At 34.5% G+C, this 27,160-nt stretch overlaps 1 protein-coding gene across 1 annotated transcript in view; it reads right to left on the bottom strand.

Moving 5' to 3' along the window:
- GALNT13 (polypeptide N-acetylgalactosaminyltransferase 13) overlaps window positions 1-27,160 on the bottom strand; it is a 623,731-nt gene that overhangs the window by 496,053 nt on the left and 100,518 nt on the right. Inside the window, exon 3 of the mRNA XM_049773003.1 lies at window positions 18,372-18,612. Within this exon, the coding sequence (XP_049628960.1) occupies window positions 18,372-18,513 (142 nt within the window). The 5' untranslated portion in view covers window positions 18,514-18,612. The remainder of the gene's footprint in view (window positions 1-18,371; window positions 18,613-27,160) is intronic.

Raw genomic sequence — 27,160 nt, 5'->3', positions numbered from 1 at the left:
AGTGATATGGAGATTCCTCCAAAATCTGGAAATTGAGCTCCCATTCGACCCAGCTATTCCACTCCTAGGGATATACCCTAGAAACACAAGAATAAAATACAAAAACCTCTTCCTCACATCTATATTTATTGCAGCACTATTCACAATAGCCAGGCTCTGGAAACAACCAAGATGCCCTTCAACAGAGGAATGGCTAAAGAAACAGTGGTACATATACACAATGAAATATTATGCAGCCATCAGGAGAGACGAAGTCGTGAAATTTTCATATACATGAATGTACATGGAATCTATCATGCTGAATGAAATAAGTCAGAGGGAGAGAAAGAGATGCAGAATAGTCTCACTCATCTATGGGTTTTAAGAAAAATAAAAGTCAGTTTTGCAACAATTTTGCAAACCACCACAAAGAGTGGTGAGTGCAGTTATAGAAATCACTACACTGAGAACTACATGTGAATTAATGAGGGAACTGGAAAGCCTTTCCAGAGTACAGGTGGGGGTGGGGTGGGATGGAGGGAGATTTGGGACATTGGTGCTGGGAATGTTGCACTGATGAAGGGGGGTGTTCTTTACATGACTGAAACCTAATCACAATCATATTTGTAATCAAGATGCTTAAATAAATATATTATAAATTAAAATAATAAAAAAGAAATTTCCCAGCAGAGTTTGGTTCTGGTGTTGTTTCAGGGAACTATATATGTTCTACATCTGGGATCTTGGGTTCAGGGTTGGACAAACACTGTCCAATCTCACGGAGACTGAGTTTTCTCCAAATAGCACATATTCAGAGTGGGAGGCGCTCCTGTGTTATTAAAAGTGTGAGTTCTTATCCTTAGAAGATGGAGATTCAGGACATTGGTGATGGGAATGCTGCACCTGTGAAGGGGGAGGGTGTTTTTTACATGTCTGAAATCCAAGTACAATCATATTTGTAATCAAGGTGTTTAAATAAAATTATTAATAAAAAAGGATTTTGTTTCTGTGTTTATGGTTTCCCTATTTTTAATTGTGTCTATACAAAAGTGTTTGGTGTCATATTGCACTGCTGGTGCTATTTTGGGTAGGAATGACAAGCTACACAGTCTCTATGCTCTGGTTTTGACCTGAGCTTATATCCCAAAAAAGACTTTTTTCTCAGTTTTCATACCAAGTAGAACCAAAACTGGTGAGGATAACGAAAACATATATGTGTATATGTGTGTGTATATACATATATATATCTATATCTATATCTATATCTATATCTATATATGAACAAATAGATAAAACTGAATTAAATAAAAGAAAGTAATTGAAGAAAAAAGTGATGGAGGAGGCTACCTTTATATATATTTGGGGATAAACATCCTAAGATGCATTATTATAAATATGTTAAACATACAAAGGCAATATAGGCCTCCCAATTAAGTCTTTTGAGATATTCTTGTGGGGGTTGAAATCCAAGGCACTTTTTTCTTTATCACGCAACTTGGTCTTGAGTTTGAGACATGATTTGTAGCAATATGGGATCAGGTAGTGTCCTTGAGGTGTGGGTCTTTCTGAAACTGAATCCGGTACCATGCAACAGTCCACATTTTGAGGGGGTGATAAGGGCAGAAGTTGTAGTTTCTTTTCTTTTTCTTTTTTTATTATTATTTTTTAATTATCTTTATTTAAACACCGTGATTACAAATATAATTGTAGTTTTATGATTAGAGTCATGTAAAGAACACCCCCCTTCACCCGTGCAGGATTCAACCACCAATTTCCCAGATCTACCTACTCCCCACCCCACCCACACCTGTACTTGAGACAGGCTTTCTTTTTCCCTCATTCATTCACATTGTTATGATAGTTTTCAGTGTAGTTATTTCTCTAACTGCACTTATCATTCTATGTGGTGAGCTTCATGTCATTAGCTGCACCTACATGGGAGGATGGGGGGAAGTAAGGGTTGGGACTGAGGCAGTAAAATATTAGAAATGAGCTTTGTAGGGCAGTATCAAGGTCCCAATACAGGATGGATATTATGGATATATAGAATATATGCACACAATACTATCAATATGAAAACAAAGAGAAAAAATTTCCACTGACTGTCCCAATTTAAACCAGTGCTAGAACAGCCTGCCCTCCTCCCAGAGCTCATTACTATTAGTGTAGGAAGAGATAGGGGGAAAGCCTGTTGACCCCTATAGAGTCCACTTATACTGGTGCCCAGGGAAAGACTGAAGTCAAGGGGAAAAAAACCCTATACCTGGCAAGAGCTGGTCTTCAGAATCAAAGACAAAATCGGAAGCCAGATGTCTGCCTGCCCTCCTCCCCATGCAACTTCCCCCTGGAGTACAGAGGGAGGGGGGAACCTGAGGACCACTAAGAGTCCACATGAACCCACTTCTGGCCATCTGAGCTGGCACCCAGGAAAGGCCTGAAGTCAGGGGAAAAAGACAAGGATGGCTGGGGGCCTGCCAAGCCTCCCAGCACTCCCCAGGCTAGGAAGAAAGGCTCTGGTATGGGGCCTCCCCAAACCCCATACCTGGCAAGAGCTGGTCTCCAGAATCAAAGATGAAACAGGAAGCCAGATGTCTGCCCGCCCTCCTCCCCATACACCTCCCCCTTGGAGTATGGAGGGAAGGGGGAACCTGAGGACCACTAAGAGTCCACCTGAACCCACTTCTATCCATCTGAGCTGGAACCCAGGGAAGGCCTGGAGTCAGGAGAAAAAGACAAGGATGGCTGGGGGGCCTGCCAAGCCTCCCAGCACTCCCCAGGCTAGGGAGAAAGGCTCTGGTATGGGGCCTCCCCAAACCCCATACCTGCCAAGAGCTGGTCTCCAGAATCAGAGAGGAAACTGGAAGCCAGATGTCTGCCCGCCCTCCTCCCCATGCACCTCCCCCCTGGAGTACGGAGGGAGGGGGGAACATGAGGACCTCTAAGAGTCCACCTGAACCCACTTCTGGCCATCTGAGCTGGCACCCAGGGAAGGCCTGGAGTCAGGGGAAAAAGACAAGGATGGCTGGGGGCCTGCTAAGCCTCCCAGCACTCCTCAGGCTAGGAATAAGGGTCCTGGTAAGCTCAGTTTTTCTGATCTGTTAGTTCAGTGTGAAAATTTCTAATTTCAGTTGACAAATCTTGATGCTTAATTTTGCTCCAGTCAAGTTTATCGATGTTTTGTTTTTTTTTTGAGCTCTCTGAACATTTTCCATAATTCTACTCTAAACTTCTTGAGAGGATACCTATTTTTTTCCTACTTTTTAGATTATTAGAGAAGCCATCTTGATTTCTGTAAATATGGGGGTGTACTGCAAAATTACTCCATTGGCAAGGCTGTAGATTGCTTCTTAAAATGTGCAGAAATGGAATTCAGGGGTTACAAGATAAGCGCGCCCGGGTGTGGGTCCTGGAGAGATTATAGTCCTTGGATGTAGCCAGGCTCAGCAGAGAAAAGGTAGAGAGCAAGGCCGCTGTGGTTTATAAGTCTCTGGGTACTCAATCACGGCAGGATTTGGCCCCACATTCATTGGGTGGGGACATCTTACCAGGTGTGGGTCCTGAAGAGGTTATAGTCCTTGGATTTAGGCAGGCTCAGCAGAGAAAAAGCAGTTGTAGTTTCTTGCTGGGGCACAAGATGTGGGACTGAGAGGGTGTCTTTTAGTTTTGGAGCTGGGTGGTGGTTTGTTGGGGCAAGACATTGGTTTCGGTGAGTAATGAGTTAAGAACTGAGGGTAAAGAGGGTAAAATAAGGAGGGTTAATGGATCAGGATTGGGGGATGAGAGGATAGAAGGGATTCTAAAATGTGGAGAGGGGTAATATATAAGAGAGAATATATACACTATAGACATAAATAGTTTACAGTTTAGGTTTAGTAATCAGAGAGAAGAACACTGTATAGAAACTCCCACCCACATATAGATTGACTTCATAGATCTATTTGAGTATTATTCTCCAGATCTTGGGCATTCCATTTCCTTTCCAAGGAACAATCTAAAATTATGAGCATTATTTAATAATGGTTAAAAAGGTATAGCTTTTAAAAATGAGGACTAGTGAGAAAGGACATCCCTGCAAGGGTGTCCACTGTATAGCCCTATTTATGGGCATGGAAGGGTCTGGTTTCGCTCCCCCACCCCAGAGACCCAGCTGCTTGTCCTTACCCTGAAGACCTGGTCTGGCATGGGTGGTCCCATTCCCCTGCAGTAGTGTTCAGTACAGGGGGCCTGTCGGCGAGCTCCCCTGCTCAGTGACACCCACTTACCAGTTGGAAGAGGAACGTTGAAATCCTGGCATGCCCAAAATCTAATTATTTAGTATTTATCATCCTAAGAAACTCTTTCATAAGCTGCCATTCCTATTCCCAACAATATCATATCACCAAAACTGTAAATATCATATGTATACATATAAAACTATAGGAGATATTTTAAATAAATTACATTATTAGCAAAGTCAAAGCTAATTATTGAATGACAAAGATAAAACATAAAAGCAATGGTGATGTTTCATAGTTGTTTTAGTTTGCTTAGGTAACTCTAAAAGATAAAATTATGTATTGAGGAGTAGCAATACAAAAAATTGCAAACAACAATGCATTTGGATTTGGGGGGGCACATCTGTTTGATGCTCAGGGGTTATTCCTAGCTATGTGCTCAGAAATCGTTCCTGGCGTTAGGGGACCATATGGGATACCAGGGATTGAACCAAGGTTCTTCCTGCTCTAGAACTTGCAAGGCAGCGCACTTCCAAGGCAGACACCTTACCTGCAGCACCACCACACCGGCCCCTTGGTTTTTTAATAAAAATCAAAAAACTATCCCTCTGTATCACTTACATTTTATCTCTTTCTTTGTCTCAATTTTTTGGAGCACTTTGGCTATCCATATGATGAAACCATTTTGTGTTTAAAGAAAATATGAACTATTATTTATTCATGCATTTATTTGTTTTCTTTCCTTCAATTTTTACATTCAAGCATCCAATGTTACAATTTAATTGAGTCAGTAAAAGCATATATCAAGAAATTAAAAGGTTAATTTGTAATATTAGTTTCAGGTAAAGAGTGTTAAGAATTCTAGCCATTTCTCTATTTTTCTGGAGCCATATGGTGTCTTAGTTATTTCTCTCCAAACAGCTTGTTTATGATTTTTAAAATTTGAACCAACATGATTTTATGCACACGTCAAAGATATTCATTGTGGGGGCCGGGCGGTGGCGCTGGAGGTAAGGTGCCTGCCTTACCTGCGCTAGCCTAGGAGACGGACCGCGGTTCGATCCCCCGGCGTCCCATATGGTCCCCCAAGCCAGGAGCGACTTCTGAGCGCATAGCCAGGAGTAACCCCTGAGCGTTACCGGGTGTGGCCCAAAAACCAAAAAAAAAAAAAAAAAAAAAAAAAAAGATATTCATTGTGTCTGCATCATTCCATTATTGTCAGAGTCCCCTCCTAACCAACAACCCAGCACCTGCTTGGACAACCTCAGTTCATTGAACCAGTTTGCAGGTTTAGTTGTCTTGCTATTTCTTTAAATCCCATATATGAGAGAGATCATCCTGCATCTGTCAGTCTCTGCTTGGATAATGTCATGTAGCTGCATCTAAGTAGCCTTAAATTGTATTATGTAATTTTTTGTTTCTAACCACAGTGTTCTGTTTTATATAGGTGTGTGAATATATGTGTGATGTATGCATATATATCACTTTCTTTACCCATAAAGTTTTTATATGAAAACATTTAACTTTTTTATCTTATGCTAGTCTCTGTAGATGATTTATATCACATTACCACACAAATTTTATTTTTGGCTCTTACATTTTAAATAAATCCCTCCACAGTATTTCTTTTAGTTTTGCTATTGAAATATTTAGCTGTATGATTTCTGTTTGGACTTGATTCATATTTTTTCATGTACTTTATACCTTTTTAAAATTCTTTTTTACTTTTTTTCAGTTTTGGTTTTGGGTCACACCCAGAAGTTTTCAGAGTTTACTCCTGCTGTACACTAAGAAATCACTCCTGGTAGGCTCAGGGGACCATGTGAGATGCATGGATTCAAACCATCGTCTGTCCTCGGACGGCTGTATGCAAGGCAAATGCCCTACCACTCTGCTATCTCTCTGGCCACATTTTTTAAAAATTTTTATAAAAGATGATCTCCATCACTTGCCAAGGCAAAAATTAAACTCAATGGGGAAAACAAACAAAAAAAACTTTCTCCTTAGATCTGTATAAGACAAGGCAATTCTCTCTTGCTAACTCTAGTCAATGTAGTACTCAATGACTTGACATATAATAAAGCAAGGAAAATATATCAAAGACATCCAGATGGTAAAAAGAGGTCACTCTCACTATGTGTGGATGATATAATACTTTAGGATTTAGAAAATCCTAAAAGTCTATGATAAAGCTTCAAGAAACAATGGACGTAGATAGTCAAGAAGTAGTCACCAAATTTAACATGCATTTAACATGGCTTTATATATGCAAATAAAAAAGGGAGAAGAAAGAGATATTTTAAAAAATTCCATTCACAGTTGTGCCTCAGAAAATCAAATTCCTTGGAATCTATATAACTAAAGAGGTAAAAGAAATATATGAGGAAAACTATAAAAGTCAACTTCAAGAAATGAAAGAATACACGAGGAAATGAAAACACATACCCTGTTCATGGATTGTGAGGATTAACATCTTTAAAATGGCAATACCCCAAAATAATTGTATAAATTAATTGTTCTTCTTATAAAGATACCTATGTTTTTCAAATAAATAGATTAATACTTTCTAAAATTCATATGGAACAATTGATCTCCAAAAGAGTTAAATATAATCCTTGGAGAAAAGAAGATGGTAGGTATTACTTTACCCAACATCAACATCTACTACACAGTGGTAAGAAATAAAATGCATGCTATTGGAATGAAGACCTACCATCAGATTAGTGGTATAGAATTCAATATCCTAAGACAGTAAGTAGGTTATTGATAAGTTAATCTTCAATAATTGAGTGAAAAATTGAGGAAGGAAAACCTCTTCAACAAGTGGTAAGGAAAAAACTGTTCAACTTCAAGCACAAAAATAAACTCAAACCTGTCTCTAACATGCACAGAAATAAACTCAAACCTGAAATAAAGTAATGTGATATTTATGATGTCCCTACAGTAACAATATTGCAAATCATGGATAAAATGAACAATAGGAAAACAGGAGGAGAGAGAAATGGCTGCAATAGACACAGGCTGAGTGGTGAAGGTTGGTGGGAGAAGATAGAAAAACTGAAGAAAATAGTGAAGGATGGGTATTGGAATATTGTATGACTCAAAATAAACTATCAACATTTTAATTCTGTATCTCACGGTGATATAATAAATATATAAGCTCAATTTTTAAACAAGACTTTTTTCTTATAAATTATTTTGCAAAGTGAAGAATATAACTCATTTGATGTTCAATTTATTTGCCCTTTAACTATTATGCTTCTAATTAGCATGTAAAATTTCAATATTATAACATTTAAATAAAGACATTCTTACTGTTATTAAGTACTATTATTAAGCATCACTACTTTGCCCTTTTTGCATTATGGCATTGTTATTATATTTTTCTTAAATTCAGTATAAATACTATATAATCCAGAAATTTTATTTATAAAAATACTTTCAAGTAACAAAATCACTATAATTATATTTCCTAAAAGCAATTTGGACAACTGATGTCAGGAACCATCATAATTTTAGTTTAATAGCAGAGATAATGAGCCTGCCAACCAGCTTTCTTCTCTCTTACACATCTTAAAGTATTGGAAATATAATTGAACTTTTAGGTCACGCTATATAAATGAAGAAATCAGGTCCTACCCTCAGTAATACCTTAAGAATGGAGGCATCAGTGTTATACCTCTTCAGTACACATGTCTCTTCATTTATAACCCCCTGAGATTGATCTGTAGTTCAGTAATAACATGCACTGAAAGGGTGGAAATTAATTGCTTTAATTAATTTTTAAAAATGAACATAGAGCCATAAGAACAATAACACTAACAATTGTTCATTACCATAATTCATTGTTACTGTGTTATTACTGACATCTCTATGTGCAAGTGAAGATGGCAAAGAGATAATAGAGAACTGGAGAAAAAAAGTAAGAACCATTAAAGAAAATAAAGCATATTAATTTCTGAAAACTATTTTAAAAAGATTAGAAATTTGAAGATATTAGCAAGCCTAGTATTATAGCATAATACTATCGGGGTATAGGACTATACCCAAAAGACATAAACAGTACTCTAAAAACAGTACCTCAATAAAAATGTAATTAAATTAAGAAATTTATCTAAGAATTTAACAAGTTTAACTATTTTGTTGTCCCTCCTTTGTGTATGACTATAATATCATGAACTGAATGTTCTAGTAGTCATTATAATTTATTCAGGGCAACTGCAGTACTAACCATGTATTTTAGTAAATCACTCTCTTCAATCTGTCTGAAAAGATAAAACAACCATATTTTTTAAAAACAAACCAAAAAAATCTTAGTATTTGCACTTCAACTCAATAGTTTCAATTTCTGTTTTAATTGAGGTGAATTATTTACAACACTATTAACTGATAAGTTTCATACAAAGATCCAACATCACACAATCCACTAGAGCTACCCCTTAAACACTGTCCCAATCCCAGCCTCCCCAAACTCTCCACCATTTTTCTAGCATGATGAATTAAGTCACCTTTCACACCTACACACACAGATTCTCCCCTGGAAGACCAAAGATTCATCCAACAAAATGAACAAACATATACTACATAATAATGAGTACATTGTTACTGTGTTCACATTATAAAGATTATGCTTTCAAAAAATTTAAGAATTAAAAGAGTTGACACAAGAGCCAACTGTTAAGAATTTAAGAGTGCTTAGTCTATCTTTGTTCCCAGATTTATAGGTTAAGCACCAATTATTTCCCAAGTCAGGACCAAGGGAAATGTGAAGAGATCAATTTAAGATTACTGGTCAGCAATTCTCTTCATTTTCTTTCTATCTCCTAATTTAGAGAAACAGTGAGAAGATTTTGAGAGACACAATTGTGTAAGTCTAACTTTATAAAATCTTATTAAGTTGCCACATAAAATGACAGTTTTATAAATAGTATGAAACATAATAAATCACTAGGAAATATATTTTAGCTGAATATCTATAGACAACCAACCAGGAAAAGATATGACAGGTAGGGGTGTCCCTGAAAGTGAGGACATTTAAATATTAAGTCCAAGTTTTCCATATATATCTCCTTATATGAATTTGAATATATTCACTGTACTTAATTCCAATGTAAATTGGAATATACTGATGATAATTTTTATAAACTTATAACCAAATTATTTTCTTTGGTTGCTGTGATAAAATTCTGTATTTCTCTTTATCCTGAAGATGAAAATATCTGAATGTATTATTAATTAACAGGCTTGAGTATATCAGATATGATTACATACATAATATTTTATGTTCATATCTGGTCAGGAGACAAAATTATATACCAAAGACTTGGGGAATAAGAAGGATGAAGAATACATAAAGATAGGAGAGCATGAGATTCAATTTAAAGTGAAATGATACATAGCTCAAGAAATTCAAGTATCTTAACTGTCAAATGCAGAAAGTTCTAATGAATTCACTCAGATTTCTCTTTGAAGGTCAGAGAATTTCTGATACTAAACTTTAAAAGTACTGGGAATAGAGGAAATGGTATGACTGAAATATACTAGGATCAAATTGTGTGATTCAAGAGTTTATATTTTTATGGGTTTTTGTCAATCCTATTTTTGTTTTGTAATGTAGTGTTTAACATCATATTTAATAAACACGTTAAAATCTTAGATTTTCAATTTTATTTTTTATTATAATTTGTGTTTATTATCCTCTTTTTTGGTGACCAAACCTTATCACCTTCATATTGTCTTCTCCTTTTTAAAAATTATATGTGATACAGAGAGGCCACCTTTCCCCAGCACTGTTGATTTTTATTCATGTGATAAATATTATCGCCCAACCCAAGTGTCCATATGACTTTCTCATTGTTCCTTAATGTCTAACATGTGACCACATACATCCTGAAATATGATTTTCTGAGGGAGAAGGAAATTTTTCACAACTTAACTGTGGAAAAATGACCTTTCTTGTAGTTAAATTTTAGATCTCAACTTTTAAGTGTTGCTGGTAGGATATTTAGCTCTACCATTCCTTAATGTCTTCATTCCTGTATTCCCTGAATAGTTTTCTCAATAGTCTCTTCTATCTTCATAAACCTCCCCCTCTATTTCTTTACTTCTTTGTATATTATGGAACCAAGAATAATCTAAATATCTCTCTTTTAAAACATTGTAATCCCTCACCCAGTTAGATATGAGTGAATTATATGAGTGAATTGTCCTGTGATTATCCTTTTGTTTACTTCATTTGACATAGCTTCCAATTGCATCCACATTACAGAAAATTGCAAAATATAAGGAATGATTCCATAATTTCTTACATATGTGTAGTATACCATTGTGTGTACATATGCACATATATATGAACACACACATATACACACACCACATCTTAATGATCCACTCAACTGTATCTAGTTTGATCCCAAATCTTAGTTACTATACAGTAAATAATGATGTGTATAAATCATTTTAAATAACTTTTTTCCTGAGCAAAGATACTCAAAAGTCAAATTGCTGGTTCATAAAGTAGATCATTCTGAGCTTACTGAGATCCTCTCTATTTTCCATAGGGTTTGGACCAGACAACATCCAGCAGCAGCAGATAGAAATTCCTTTTTAGGCATTTGCCTTGCTTGCGGCTAACCGAGGATGGAGCGAGGTTCGATCCCTCGGCTTCCCATATGGTCCCCCAAGCCTGGAGCGATTTCTAAGTGTATTGCCAGGAGTAACCCCTGAGAGTCACCGGGTGTGGCCAAAAAGAAAAAAAAAAGAATTCCTTTTTCACTATATGCCCACCAACATTTATTTTCCCAGTATTTTGGGGGAAGGGTTTGGGTCACACCCGGCAGCGCGCAGGGGTGACTTTTGGCTCCACGCTCAGAAATTGCTTCTGGCAGGCTTAAGGGACCATATGGGATGCCGGGATTCGAACCAATGACCTTTTGCATGAAAGGTAAATGCCTTACCTCCATGCTTTCTATCTGCCTCCCCCCCAGTATTTTAAAATGTGCCATTCTCACTGCTGTGAGATGTATCTCATTATCATCTTGACATAGATTTTTGCCTGTGTCTGTTTTCTTCTCTCTCCACCCCCAAAAATCCACCAGCAATATAATGTAGCACCACTTCTTCCTGCAAAGACACATTAAACAAAGGGGAAATTTTACGTGTAAAAACAAGCTCTTATCTACTAGGGATAAGAACTCATACTTCTTTACAACACAGGGACATCTCCCACCCGAACGTATGTCATGTGGAAACAACCTAGACTCCAGGGAGCTAGACACCGACTGTCCAGCCTTGACTCCTGGATCCCAGACATAGAAATGACAGAGTTCTCCACAACAGCTCCAGGAACCAAATCCCCTACAGGGCATTCATAATGTTGCTCTGATGCCAACATGCACCAGTTCTAAATTTATAACCTGACAACGAGGAAATGGGAACAACTTGATCTAAGAGTAAGTTGTCCTTCCTCATCAGCCAAGGATAAGACAAAATCAGAAAACATGTCACCCTTTAACCTGAGCAAAAGCCAAGATCGCTATGTAGAGATGAATGGTTGTTACAACCAGGACTCGACAGTACACATCCCGGGACCAATAACAACAACAACAGCAACAAAAAGCTCTAGCCTAGCTTTTGGTCTACAATCTGTTCAACAAACAAGATCTCCAACTCCAGAGGTCTGACTGAGACAAACGCAACTGAACAGGTCTTCCGGAAACATAACTTTATCCCAGGCTCCATCCTAGGAGCAACATAATGACCAAGACCACCAATTACAGAAGATGGATTTAAACGACACTGAAGAAGTAGAACTCCTAGAACCACAAAGAAAGACTCCATCATAAGCTCCATTCCTTGAGCTGCACAGTCACCAAGACCTCTAGATACAGAGGTCTGATTTTACCATCCACGACAAAGCAGAAGTCTTCCATACACCACAAAAGCACCGAGGGTAGAGTAAATGATCATGCAAGGAGTCTACAGTTAATCCCATGACAGTTATGTACAACACAAATACACTGACCACTGTAGCTCTATGCAATCACTCTGCCAACTGGATATTAAAGTCTTATATTGAGCTATTAAATTCATTTTCAATTGACTTTTGTCTATAGTGTAAGAATAGAGTCTGAGTTCCACTTTTTACACATGATTGACCAGTTTTTCCAAGACCATTTACTGGAGATATTATCCTTTCTTCAGTTCATACTCTTAGCTTTTTTGTCAAAACTTAGATGGATGTATATATTACAGCCAATCTGCAAGCTCTGAATTCTATGCCCTTGTTCTGAGAGTCCATCCTTTTAATAGTGCCATACTGTCTTAGTTACTATAAATTTACATTACTCATTTATTTACATTATACAAAATAAAAAAGCTTCCCATTTACTTTTTCCTAAAATAATTTTGAAAATATTGGAAAGTTTATTACTCCAATTAATTTCTTCTGCATCTGATCTATAACTTTTAAGAATGCTATGAGTATTTTTATAAAATTTGTATTGAATCCAAAATTTGGGTAGCATTGTGATTTTTACAATGTTAATATTTTCATTTCATGAACAATAGATATATGTTCATCTCATGTCATCTCTTATTTCTTTTATCAGTAAAATATAGTTTACTGTATAGAAATTTTTCACTCTTTTGTTAAGCTGATTCCCTGGTACTTGACTTTTTGAGTTACGGTTATGAAAGGAATTGGTTCTTTTATTTTTCTCTCTCTTCATTTCACTCTTTGTATATAAAAAGGTTATGGGGCCGGAGAGATAGCATGGAGGTAAAGCGTTTGCCTTTCATGCAGGAGGTCATCGGTTCAAATCCCGGCGTCCCATATGGTCCCCCGTGCCTGCCAGGAGCAATTTCTGAGCCTGGAGCCAGGAATAACCCCTGAGCACTGCCTGGTGTGACCCAAAAACCAAAAAAAAAAAAAAAAAAAAGGTTATATATTCCTATGTGCAATTTTGTAGTCTGCCACATTATTGTACAAGGTTTTGATTATAAAAGTTTTGGTAAAGTTTTTAGGATCTTCACAGTATAGTCTCATGTCATCTCCAACTATTAATAATTTCAATTATTTTCCAATCTGGGTGTCCCTAATATCTCTTTCTTGCCTAACTGCTCTGAAGATTTCGACTACTATATTAAATAATTGTAGTGAGTTATTTCCAGATATCAAAGGAAAAGCTTTCAATTTCTTATCATTGAATATAGTATTAGTATAGTGATAGTTTTTATCTTTTGTTTTGTTGAGGTATGTTCCTTCTATCCTTATTTCCTTTAGTTCTTAATCATAATGGGTATTAAATTTTAATAAATACATAGCAGTACATTTAATTTAGCAAGTACTCTTCTGAGAACGCTTGAATATTTATTCATTAATGACACTAGATTGTAATTATCTTTCTCTCTAATTTTATAATAAAAACTCAAAATAGTTAATACCTTGTTGTTATTAGTTAATATATTTAGTTTATATATAAGCAACTTACTTTAAATAGTTTCCCTTTTATTAAGAAAGTGAACATTTTAACTGATTTGTTACATTTGTAAAATGTGTTCAAATTAAGGACAGGTACATCCCTTTTCTTCCTGAATATCAAAAAAATGTCAAAACTTATATATTTTCAGTACACAGTGACAATGAAAAGTTTTATATGAGACTTCTAAGTGAATCTCTTTCTATAATGTCACTTTGATATCTCTACTTCTCAGAACATAACCTATAGATTGTCAAAAAATAGGTTCTAAAACATTTCACTTTCCATAGTTTCACTGAAAAATAAGTTAAAAATTAATGTATTCATTCTTGAAACCTAACATGATACTTGAATCACAATCCATTTGTTTCTTTTTACATATGAAAACAAATATCCAGAGAAATTAATATGTCTGAGAATATAAGCTTGTAATAGAAGAGAACACCAAGCTAGATTCAATCCTGGCACCCTATTTGATCCTCCAATCCCCACCAGGAGTGATTGATAAGCAGAGTCAGGAGTAAATCCTGAGTACAGCTCAGTGTGTCACCCCAAAACACACAAAAATTGGTATGCTTTTTTAGAATGTACTTATAATAACAAAAACAAATCTTTACAAAACCAGGTAGAGAAATGATTTGATATTAAATGTTGGGTTAATAGCAATATAATATCAAAAAGGATCAACATATGTTCATACAGTTACTAAAATCATCTTCTGAAGCATCATTTAACAATTAGTGTGCAATATTTTAATGCAAACTCAATAGAAAAGATCAGCTAACTCTCATATGATCAATTATAAGAGAGAAAAATGTGTCAGAAAAAATACCGAAAAGCTGATAGTTAAATCTTTGTTTAACAATTTAACCATAATAATGTAACTCATGGTAGTGAGTGGGAGAAATAAAATACTTATCTTGAATGTAGGCAGGGATGGGAGAAGAGGGAAATGGGGGGGCACTGGTGGTAGGAAGGTGGCAATGTTGAAAGGGAATTTTCATTTTTATAACAGAAACCCAACTACAAGCATGTTTGTAATAAATAAAGATATTTTAAAAAGTAAAAAAATAATTAGTAAAAAGTAAAAAAAAATAGATGAATTCAACCCTTTTTCTAATGCTATGAGCAAAAGTTAAATCAAAATCAACTGAAGATATGGATATCAGAACGCAATCCTATAAGCAGCAGTACTGTAACAGCAATAATAGTAACAATAATAGTAATAATAACAATGCAACCATCTTACTTCTAAGCAATTTTATTTAATCGCCTAACACATGTCTCAAACACAAAAGTAAAAAATTAATAGTAATGTCCACCATCATATAATTTCTATATTTCTTCTCCTTAAGGAAAGTGGATAAAATAATGCCTTGTAAAAAAGAAAAACAACAAACCAATACTTTTTTGATTATAACAACCAATTTAGCCAACCATCCAGCTCTTCATTCCTTTAACTCAAATGTCTCAAGATCATTACTTCTCTCATATGTATCTCATATGTATCTACTCTGAATTATTAAGGTATTACTTTCTGCTTCAAATGTATGAAATGCTGGAACAGCTCACAAAGAGAATAGTTCCTATACAATGAATTTTACACAAGAACTTTGAGTATTCTTTCTCCACACAAAGGTGGTCATGCCTATGTATTTAAAATCTATTCGGGCATCCCAGTTTTTATATCCATGTAGTGGTTCTTAGTCATTCATATTTATATTAAATATAATAATCAAACCCTCACCCAAAACTTATATAGAACATTCAAAATTCTCCCTTTCATTCAAGGTATTTAATTCCCTCCCACTCACCTCATAAAAAACTAAATCCTATGGTCAAATTTAGCCTATATGACCTAATATAAAGTCTTTTTGCATTTTTATATATACCAAATGTGTATATTTTTAAACATTTACTTGGTTTGATTCTTTCAAACTATCATAAACTTTATTGTTTTGAAAGACATCATAGTATTGTCAAGGTTCATTCATATTGGTAAAAAAACTAGTTAACAAGCCTTAAAATTTAAGTGTAGGATCAAGAGCAATAGTACAGCATATAGCATGATTATGACCAATGTAGTTTCAATACTTAGCAAACCATATGGCTTCCCTGAGCACCCCCAGGAGTAGTACCTGAGTAAAAACCATAGTAAGCCCTGAGCAGCACTGCTAAAGATGTGGCCATAAAACTAAAATAATCATAATTAGTTGAAAATATATAAAAAGCATTATTAAATTTTAAAGTTACATAGAAGAGAAAATGACTAGTTTTGCCATTACATTTCAAAATTTAAGACAATGTACTGAAAATTTAAATAAAAAACATGTATTTGTTTCTTATTTACATAAAAGATTATCATAGTTTTGCTGAATCAGATTGCAAATTTTTTAGATCAATCTAGATGTCTCCATTCAAAAAAATTAGAAAGCAATTAGTCCAAACTGATGTGGTCTATTAAAATATAATTTTACTTTTGGCCAAGCAACCGCTCTAGCAATTCTCACAATGAAGTAGGCAAAGCCAACTTTTGTCTGAGATTTTAACCGAAGATCAGCAAATTAATCTCCAAGTTCATTTATCAAAAATTGATAGACTCATAAAGGTGTTGTCAGAATAATTCTAGTATAAAAACAAAATACATATACAGACTACATAAAATATTTAGCTTCAATCACCTTCAAACTTTACTAGTCATACACTATAATACGTACTTAGATACATTTTATAAAGAGGAAGATAACTGAACCACAATTGAACTGCAATCTATTGCAAACATAAGATGTCTAAAATGTTATTTTAACAATTACTATTGAAAATATTCTTTCACATTTCACTGAACCTCTTACACTAAAGGATTTCAATAACATTCTATTCATGTGCAAACTTTAAGAAATGACATCAAAATCATTTATAACATTAAAAGCATCTAAGTACAAATCTAAGCACAATAATTTATATTTAATTAAAAGCTAACCATTTGTCATATTTCTTTTTGTTTTGTTTTTGGAGAATACACCCAACAATGCTCAGGTTTATTTCTAGCTCTGCACTCAGAAATCATTCAAGAAAAGGGTTGAAGGGCTGGAGCTATAGCACAGTGGTATGGCATTTGCCTTGCAAGCAGCTGCCAGGACAGACCTAGGTTCAATACCCGATGGCCCATATGATACCCTGAGCCAGGAGAAAACTCTGAGCTCATAGCCAGAAAAACACCCTGAATGTCACCGGGTGTGGCCAAAAATGGGGTTGGGGGGGAGAAGAAGAAAAAGGAAAAGAAAATGTTGAGAGAATTATGGGATATCTGAGATGGAACATAGAACAACTACGTTCTAAGCAAGCACCCTGTCCACATTACTATTTATTGCTCCTCTTTGCACTTTTTCATAGTAATAAATAAAAAAATTTACAATTTTAAGGATTAATATTAACTTCATTTCTAGAAAAATTTCAATTCCAATAAATAAGAATAATTTTATTTGAAGCAATATTTATTTAAAATAATTTATAAATATGTGTATAGATATAGAAAAATAAAAAGCTTAGATTAACAATTAGGAAAAAATTAAAAATCATTATATAATAGACTGCCATTATACAGCTCATTATTTTTCTTTAGAAGTTACTCTTTTCTAGTCATTGATACTGGTATATAAATAAACCAGTAGTTTAAAATGAGTGTAGGTTGATGATGTAGAACAATGTTAAAACCTATGTCTAATATGGGACAGTTCTGGGTTCAGTCTGGCATCATATAATAAGTGAATATTAAAATTTTAAAATTGTATTTTTTGTCATTCACACACTATAGGTCCACAGTTGGAACTGGCGATTAATGTGTGCTTTTTGTCAAGCCACTGGGACAGCCATACTTATATCTGAGCAAATTGATTTAATATCAAGAAAGAAAGAGCTCAGAGACAAACATAGACACTACGTATTGATCAGGGGGATGTTAGACCAAGAGGTACTAACTCTGATTAACATTTATGCACCAAATGCAGAGCCAGCAAAATATGTAAGGCTTTTGTTCACAAAGCTAGAGAAACATGTGCTTTTATTAATTGTTTTGAGAAAATCTTTAGAGGTCTCAAGTATAATTATATTGTTGTTTAATAGCCATCTTAGTTTAGCATTCCCTATTTTATTTCTTGTCTCTAGTGGCTTTTGTTTCTTAATGCCTAAATTTAAAATTTTGTCCAATAAGAATATTCACTAAATTATCCTTTCTGAGGCTGGAGAGATAGCATAGTGGTAGGGCATTTGCCTTCAACTCTGAAGGATGCTGGTTCGAATCCCGGCATTCTATATGGTCCCCCGAGCCTGCCAGGAGCTATTTCTGAGTGTAGAGCTAGGAGTAATCCCTGAGTGCTGTTGGGTGTGACCCAAAAAACAAAATAAAATAAAATAAAATAAAATAAATTGTCCTTTCTAAACACTTCCAAAACAGTAGAATTATTAAAATTGGAAGAAACCTTAAAGATTCACTCTTTTTCTTCCAACAATACCTCTGAAGCCAAAATAAAGTAACATCTTAAAGTTTAAAAGCATATAAAGTATATGGAAAAGTTATTTTTCTAACCTGTAAAGTTAAACAGATAGATATTGGTATCTTCTTCTTCTTTTTTTTTTTTTTACCAAAAGTCGACTCCATACTCAATTTTATGAAAACAATAATTGTTTTGTAAGCACTTACCTCTGAGTGCAGGTAGCAGAGATCTCTCCTTCTTGTCATCACATTTGTTACATTCACTGAAGTACAGGAGTAAGAAGACATCAACGAGAACCCACATCAGTGAAGTGGCTAAAACCACCTTGCAATAGACAAATCTCCTCATGTCTTTTCTTGATGTCTTGTTAGAGATCAAAGATGGATGCTACTATGATAAATCCAAGCCACAGGGGTGAACTCCAGGTTCAAAACAGGATACATCCCACTGTATTTAAAAAGAAAAAAATCCATATTGAACAAAACTTTTATGTTTTGTTTTTGCCTACTGGAGATACAGCATGAAACTACAAGAGGTATTTAATGGTCAATATATAAAAAATAATGGTGCCATCAATGATATGTAGGCCACTATGATTAAAATAAAAATTATATTTAAAAAATAATGGTGCCATATGTAAAAATTTAACTTCCAGTTAAAATTTTTAATGCATAGTAAGTGAAGTTGTTAAAATTCTGTCAACCTAGCCTCGATCTTCCAAGTGATAGTAGATGCAGCCTATTTACCTTAACATTGGCAACTATTTGATTTCTTCGAATTTTGTTGTCTTTTATGTAAAATGGCACCTGTTTTCACAATACCAGGTTGTGAAATAATGCAAGGATTATTTTATCCCATTGAAATAACTAAATGCTAAAATAGAAATCTCTACAATATATTGTAGTGAAAAAGAGATACTTTTATTTATTAATGGGCCTGGATCCATTCACCACCATTCTATGTCAGTTCTTAAATCCTATATCCTATGGGATTAGTGGCCCTGCCACTGTGCAAATCCTAGATTTTTATACCTTTCAAAAGAGAATAACAATTTCAAACCTAAAGATTTGCAATGAGGACAAAATGTTACTTGTAAAGAACCTTGCAGAACACATAGTTATCAAATCTAACCATAAATAAATTAATAAATCAATAATAAATTTGGTATAAAGTAGTAATTATACCAAATAAATTACCACATATGTCTTTTTAAAAACCATTTTAGGAACTGTATATTTAGTATTTTAGGTAAGGCATTTGTCTTGCAAAGTCTGGACTCAGGTTCAATCACCAACATACCATATGGTCCTCACTTTAACACAATAGCTGGAACAGAAGTGATCCTTGAATGCTGACCAGAATGAGCACTGATAGCATAGATGTGAGCCCAAAAAAATTAAAAAATAATTAAAACCATCTAGGTAAGTGGATATATAGGATAATAGGGAAGGTGCTTGCTTTAAGCTCTGAACACAAATAGGTGTAGCCCTTCCCACAAAATAAACAAATAACAAAACAACAACATCTGGAACCTGAAAGATGATTAATTATATGCAAGAAACCTAGAATTTCATCCTGGGCATGAAAATGATCCCTTGAGTAATGATAGGAATAGTTTCTAAATACTGAGCTAAAAGTGATCCTCTGAGCAATACCAGGTATGGCCCTCAAATTTAAAAAAATGTGCTTACATATAAACTGCACATAGTTTCTGTATATTTTACAATGAACAGTATACATATAAAAATAATTAAATGAGACTTAGGCAGCTGCTAATACTTTGATAAACTTCTTTGTGCCTGTGCTTTGACACCATTCAGCCATAGGGACTGTGGCCAACCACAATTCAATTTAAATCTAATCAAGAAGTGCACTGAGGCTCCTGCTATTTCAGTTTGTCCCACTGCAGGGAGACTTAGCCCAAGCCTTGTGGTTAGAAGGAAACCCAGAATCCCCTAGACATTCTTCCAAATGCTGTATTCCAACTACCCTACACAAAAAGGAGGTAGATGAAGTACATAGTCCTAATTCAGTATCAGAATGCCCCACAACAGCCCTGTTAACTAAATGAAAGGAATTTGTTGTACACATGAAAGTTCCAATGAAATATTTTTACATGGTAATGAAATAGAGTAACACCGGCATAAGCAGTATCAAATTAGTGTAAAATAACATATCAGATAAATGGCCAAATAACAAGAATCAAAATCTCAAATGTCAGCACACACAAAATTATAAGAACAATGGGGAAACAGACACATTCAGCTTCACTGACAGAAAGAGACAAGAATTCAGACAAGTACTGAATTCATCAAAATTCTCAAGACTGGTCAAGTATAACCTCAAATCGACCTTATGCAATGACAATGGAAAGTAAGCAATCACTGGAAGAGAAATGCAATCAACTCAGAGAAGAATTGATTCAGAGTGTGAAAGATTCCATACAAATAGAATTGAAGAAGCTAGAGAATATAATAGCAAGCCATAGCAATAGAATACTGAATACTAAGAGTATTATCAGAGAACTTGAAGACAAAATAAGCACTATCAACAATAGTAAAGAAGCAAAAAATAGAGAAGTAAAAAACAAATAAAGGAAGAGAATGTAACTACAGAAAAAGAAAAGAAAGGAAAAAAAAAAACGCTGGGAGCAATTTGGGCACATAGAGATAGTATACCTGGTAATGTGCTAGCCTTGTAAAGTACTCAACCTGAATTCAGTTCCCAGAAAACATATTGTATACAAAGCCCTTCTAAGACTTTGAGTGATCCTTGAGTGTAGAGATAGAAGTAAGCCCTGTGAACCATTGGATGCTATCCAAAAATAATAGTTCCAAACAAAAACTGGAAACAATCTGTTTTCAAGGATGTGGTACAAAGTAAATTCTCATCTACTGGTGGGAATGTTATCTCTTTGACCCCTTATAGAAAACAGTATGGAGCTTTTCAAAATCTTAATAACTGTTCTGCTACTATATGGACCAGAAATTCTACTACTAACCCAAAATACATTCATTCAAGAGACATATGCACACCATTATTCATTGTAGCATTCACTTAGCACAATAGCTAATATATAAAATCAACCAAGGTGTCCAAGGACAGATAAATGAATAATGAATCTATACTATATGTACACAATAGAATGCTATTCAGGTGCAAAGAATGATGAAATTATGTGATTGGCTGCACCCTGATGGAACTGGAGAATACTATTTTAAGTGATGTAAGTCAGAAAAAGGACTAAATACTGGTTCATCTCACTTATCTATGGTGTATAAAATATCAGGATAAGGGAATGCAAGCTAGCAAACTGAGGAACTCCTAGATTACTCTTGACTCTAAATTATTAAACCGAGAAGGACTGGAAAGAAAGAAATCAAAAAGGGAATTAAAAAAGGTGTTTGGGGGGCCGGGCGGTGGCGCTAAAGGTAAGGTGCCTGCCTTGCCTGCCCTAGCCTTGGACGGACCGCGGTTCGATCCCCCGGTGTCCCATATGGTCCCCCAAGCCAGGAGCAACTTATGAGCACATAGCCAGGAGTAACCCCTGAGCATTACCGGGTGTGGCCCAAAAACCAAAAAAAAAAAAAAAAGGTGTTTGGTAAGTAACAGTGGTAACTGTCAGGTTTTTGGACATATAGGTGGTATATAAGTATGGCATGAATATATAAACCACAGAGTTAGCTCTAAACTATAACACCAAAGTTAAGCATGTGTAGTCATTAAGCCAGCTTGCAGGCTGGGGAATAATGGGTCTGTTAAGTAAAAAGAAAGTGACACCTGTAGTGAAACTGGTGCTGGATGTTATATGCTTGAAACTTAACTACGAATAACTTTAATAACTGGTGCCTTAATAAAAATTAAATTAAATTAAAAGAATCACATTATATTTTCGATCTGTGCAAAAGCCAGGATCACTATATACAGATGACTGGTTGTTGCAACCAGGACCGGACAGTATGCACCAATAACAACAAAAAGCACTAGCCTAGCTTTTGGTCTACGATCTCTTCAACAAACAAGATCTCCAATTCCAGAAGTCTGACTGAGACAATCACAACTGAACGGGTCTTCTGAAAGCATAACGAAATACTCTATCCCAAGCTCCGTCATAGGAGCAATGTAATGATCAAGACCACCAACTACAGAAGATGGATTAAAACAATACCGAAGAAGCAGAACTGCTAGAAACACAAAGAAAGATTTCATCATAAGCTCCATTCTTTGAGCTATACAGAAACCAAGATCTCTGGATATAGAGGTCCGATTTTACCATCCATGACAAAGCACAAGTCTTCTATACACCAAAAAAGCACAGAGGGAAGAGTAAATGATCATGCAAGGAGTCTATAGTTAATCCCATGACAGTATACTTCAGGGGTGGAGAAACCCTGTATCTCTAGGCCAAGAGAATTCCCTCTATAATATCCCCAATAGTTACTGTGCCTATGCAGGGAGAAAAAGAAAAAAAAAGCACAAAATAATCATTTTTCCACATGTAAATTAATTGATTGATCAATTTTTATTGACGTCTTTATTTTGTTGTAGATATTGAAGTTGATGTCTCCAATTTTATTTTATTTTATTTTATTTTATTTTATCTTTCTCTCTATTTTTATATTCCGGCATGGTTTGATTCAGAACTGAAACTATTGCTTGTCTTTATTGCTGTAGTGCTCACTGGATATTTAATTTGATATTTCTTTCTGTACTGACGTGGTGTTTCAATTACCTTTTTCATGTCCTCGCTCAAACTGAGGTTGAAGGACTCCGCCATGTTCAGCTTATTTGATTTATTTTATTTTATTTTTTAATATATTTTTTATTTTGAACATAGTGGCTTACATATTGTTGACAATAATATTTTAGGTACATATTAACATAAAATCAGGGGGATTCCCATCTCTGATTTGTCCTCCCTACACCTCTGCTTTCGTCCTACCTCCCATATCCTCCTCCCTCGCTCGGGGCTGCTAGAAAATGTGGTCCCCTCTGTACCTAGTTTACTACTTAGTAGTCTTGCACCTGTTTGGTCTTGGTGCCTCTCTTATTTCTCCCTCTAACTGGGAGACAGGACTAGATAGTTTAAGTTATGTGGTTTTGTTTGAAGAAGAGAAAAGTAATAAACTGGAGTAAAAATCTAATAGCCGAAAATGAGCGAAATCCTTCTAGAGGCTCTCATCATCAGTTTGAGAGACAAAGGAGAAAAATAAGGTGAAAAACCCCAACAGTACAAAAAGAAGTGTCAAATATCCAATGAGCACTCCAACAATAACAACGATAAGCACCACAAAAAAGCCATGGTCTTGAGATAAAGAAAGAAAAGAAAGAAAAAAAAAAGAAGGAAAAACATAAATATATATGGGGACAACAACTTCAATACCTCATCAAAATAAGGAAATTGACAAGAAGCAGATAGGTAAATAAAAATAAAAAAATAATAAAATATGTATATAAAAATAATATATAAAAATGTTTTGTGTTTTTTGCTTTTTTTCCCTCCTGCACTGGCACAGTAAATATTGGGGTTATCTCTTAGGCCAAGTGAATGACCCCATTATTTTATTTTATTTTTATTTATTTTTTCTTATTTTTTACCCCATTTTACTGCTTTTCTTTCCTTCAAACAAAACCACATAATTCGAATTATCGAGCTCCACCTCTCAAATAGATAAGGAAACAAGGGAGGGTACCAGGATCAAACAGATATATGATCACTAATAGTAAGCTAGAAAAAGAGGGAGCCGGGGGAGTGATGGGGGGCGGGTGGCATATGGTTGCAGGAAGGGAAAGGGGATGAAGGGAGGACAAATTTGGTGATGGGTATTCCTCTGATTCAATGTTAATATGTACCTAAAATACTACTGTGAAAGATATGTAAGACAATATGATCAAAATAAAAATTAAAAAAAGAAAATGCAAAAAAAGAATTACATTATCAAATGAGATACCATAAATAAACAGAATAAAAATTATAAAAAGAATAAGATATACAATAATTGAAAAATGCTCAAAATAAGTTTAATATTAAAACAATTTATATTTATATAACATTATCTATAATAATAAATATATCTATTTATGTGTGTAAATTATTCATTTGAGACTGCATAAAAATAACTGCCTAGTTAATTTACTTCTAACAATACATTTCATATATCAAATCAAAATACGATATAATTTGTTACAATGAAGAAAGTACCAACTGAAGTGTGAAATTATTGATTTGTATAAGATAAGTAAAAAAGTCCTTTCAGCTACTTTGGGAAAGCAGCTTCAAATACAAAATACTTGGGACTACTTCATAAACATTTGTCTCAGAATTAAAACATATGGTTCAATTCACTGAGGCAAAACTTTTTAAAATTAATGACAGCTGACTTAGCATCATGAAGCAACACAAATACTGCTGCCTATTATAACCTATCTAGACTTCCAAACACATATTAACATATGTAACACTTAAAAATTCTACAACAAAGTAAGATCTACTCATTCTTCAACATCCACTTAAATTTTACATTTATTCAAAATATTTTTTAAAATTAAAGGCAAAAACTATAAAAAATATACATGAGGAATACACATGTTGGTTTTGATTTGTTTCCTATAAAAATAGTGTGCTAATTCTATATTAAATTTTATTTTTACTCATTTTCTCTTAAACTTATAATTTAATATTGAAACTGTTAATATGCCTGGTAACAAAAAGCAGCCTACATATTAATATTTTTCTTACTTTGTGTATACCTTACTAGATGTAGGACAAGAGGCAATTAAGCTACCAATCTTTCAAAGTGATCAAGCTAACAAGTTTTGTAGTTTAACTTTGATACCATATAAAGTGAGTTCATTCAGTTTGTTATAGAAAAAGTGCACCCCTACAAAAATATATACAACACCAATTTTTATATATGACTATTTGTAAGAAGAAATACCTAAAGTTAAAATATCATATACAATAAATTCATGTATCATGAATTCAACTTATTATGCAATATCTTACTATAAATATCATTTATAAAATAACCAAATGCACCATTTATAAAATAATCAAAACCACTTTTTATAGCTGTGATTAAAAACAGTAAGTTGAGGCAGATATTTTACATCTTTGTGTATAGTTTTTTTTTTTTTGGTTTTTGGGTCACACCTGGCAGCACTCAGGAGTTACTCCTGGCTCTATGCTCAGAAATCGCTCCTGGCAGGCTCAGGGGGCCATATGGAATGTTGGGATTTGAACGACTGACATTCTGCATGAAAGGCAAATGCATTACCTCCATGCTATCTCTCTGGCCCCTGTGTATAGTTTTCTTAATAAAAATTTCTCCCCTATCCACTTCAGAAGAAATATTGTGGCCTAAGCAAAATAATGAAAGCTGTTTTAAATGGAAATAAGATTATGAAAATAGAAAATATAAATCTACTTAATATGAAATATAAAAATGTTTACAATAGGGCCGGAGTGATAGCACAGTGGTAAGGCATTTGCCTTGCACACGGCTGACCCAGGACAGACCGGTTCGACCCCTGGCATTTCATATGGTCCCCCAAGCCAAGAGCAATTTCTGAGTGCATAGCCAGGAATAACCCATGAGCATCACTGGATGTGGCCCCAAAAACCAAAAACCAAAAACCAAAAAAGTCTCCAATAACCCTATTTTACTAAAGAGCCTAATAGTTGAGGTTACTGTGAATTTTGCTTTATAAATCAGTGACATCACTTCAAGAATTATTCAAATTATCCTACACTTATAGTAATATATTTATATAAACACAATAGTATTGAGAAAAGAGTAAACTTACTATCATTGGTGATAGTTTGTTGCTTCTGAACTTTTGTCTATTTGAGCTTTCCTTAAATATTTTTCTATTATATCTCTTTCATATAAAGAACACATGGGAAACAAGGCTAAATTTTTTTCATTAATGAGAATCTTATTGGTTTGATCTTATAAACTACTGATGTCATATATTGTGTTACAAAATTTACTTTTAAAAAATGTATTGGTTAAAGAGCTGTGATAATACTATTAATAATGGTTTCCTGCACAATTCTTAATAGAAGAACAAATCAGAAAAAAATAAAACCACACTAATCAACATAACCACACTTGGTGGCCTAACTTTTCCTTAGATAATCAGCATTTGTATTCCATTTTTATTCCACTAAGTTCCAATTTATTTACAAACATATGTCTGTTTCTCAGGCCAAACCCAAGTTCTACAGCATCACTTACATGCCAAGCTCACGTAGAATTTTTCAATTTTTCAGTAAGTACAATCTCTCTCAGAAAATATGAACATGATATTTCTCTAATCTTTTTTTAATATATTTTCCTCTATAAATATGTTTATAGAGAAATCCTGGAAGAGCCAAAAAGTAATATATCAAGTACAATAGAACCTATTAGGTTACTTTTTTTATTCTTGTATACTCAATAATAACTATTACTGACAGCAAAATTATGGATATTTTTATAAAAGTATAAACTACTTTTACTCTCTACCATAACTTGATTTCAAAGTTACAAAAATAAAATCTAAATAAAGGATAAGTGTTTGGTAACTTTTTGGGAAATAGAAACTAGTTTTTTTCTCCAGGAAAGTCTAGTTCAGCTACTATATACATTTTTATCTGTACCTCTGTATTTTCTTTTGTAGAAAATTGTATAGTTGGTGCAAATTTATTCTATCTATTTTATCAGGCTATACTTGAAGTTGCCAAAGAATCCTAGTAATTAGTTTAACACTGCTTGCAGTGTTCCCAATACAGTTTGTATTTTAAATCGTTATAAAGAAGATTCTGTGAGCTGATAAATGAAAAGTTTTGCAGTGATATTATGTATATATATATTCCTAGTCAGTAAAAAAAAAATGAAAAAATAGGAGCCGGGCAGATAGCACAGTGGTAGGGCATTTGCCTTGCAAGCAGCAGACCCAGACCAAGATTGGTTTGAATTCTAGCAACCTATATGGTCTCCTGGGCTCCTGG

The sequence above is a fragment of the Suncus etruscus genome, chromosome 5 (assembly GCF_024139225.1).
Source record: "Suncus etruscus isolate mSunEtr1 chromosome 5, mSunEtr1.pri.cur, whole genome shotgun sequence".
Classification (NCBI taxonomy): domain Eukaryota; kingdom Metazoa; phylum Chordata; class Mammalia; order Eulipotyphla; family Soricidae; genus Suncus; species Suncus etruscus.
The sequence above is the reverse complement of the archived record's forward strand: the minus strand, read 5'-3'. Positions and strand labels throughout refer to the sequence as shown.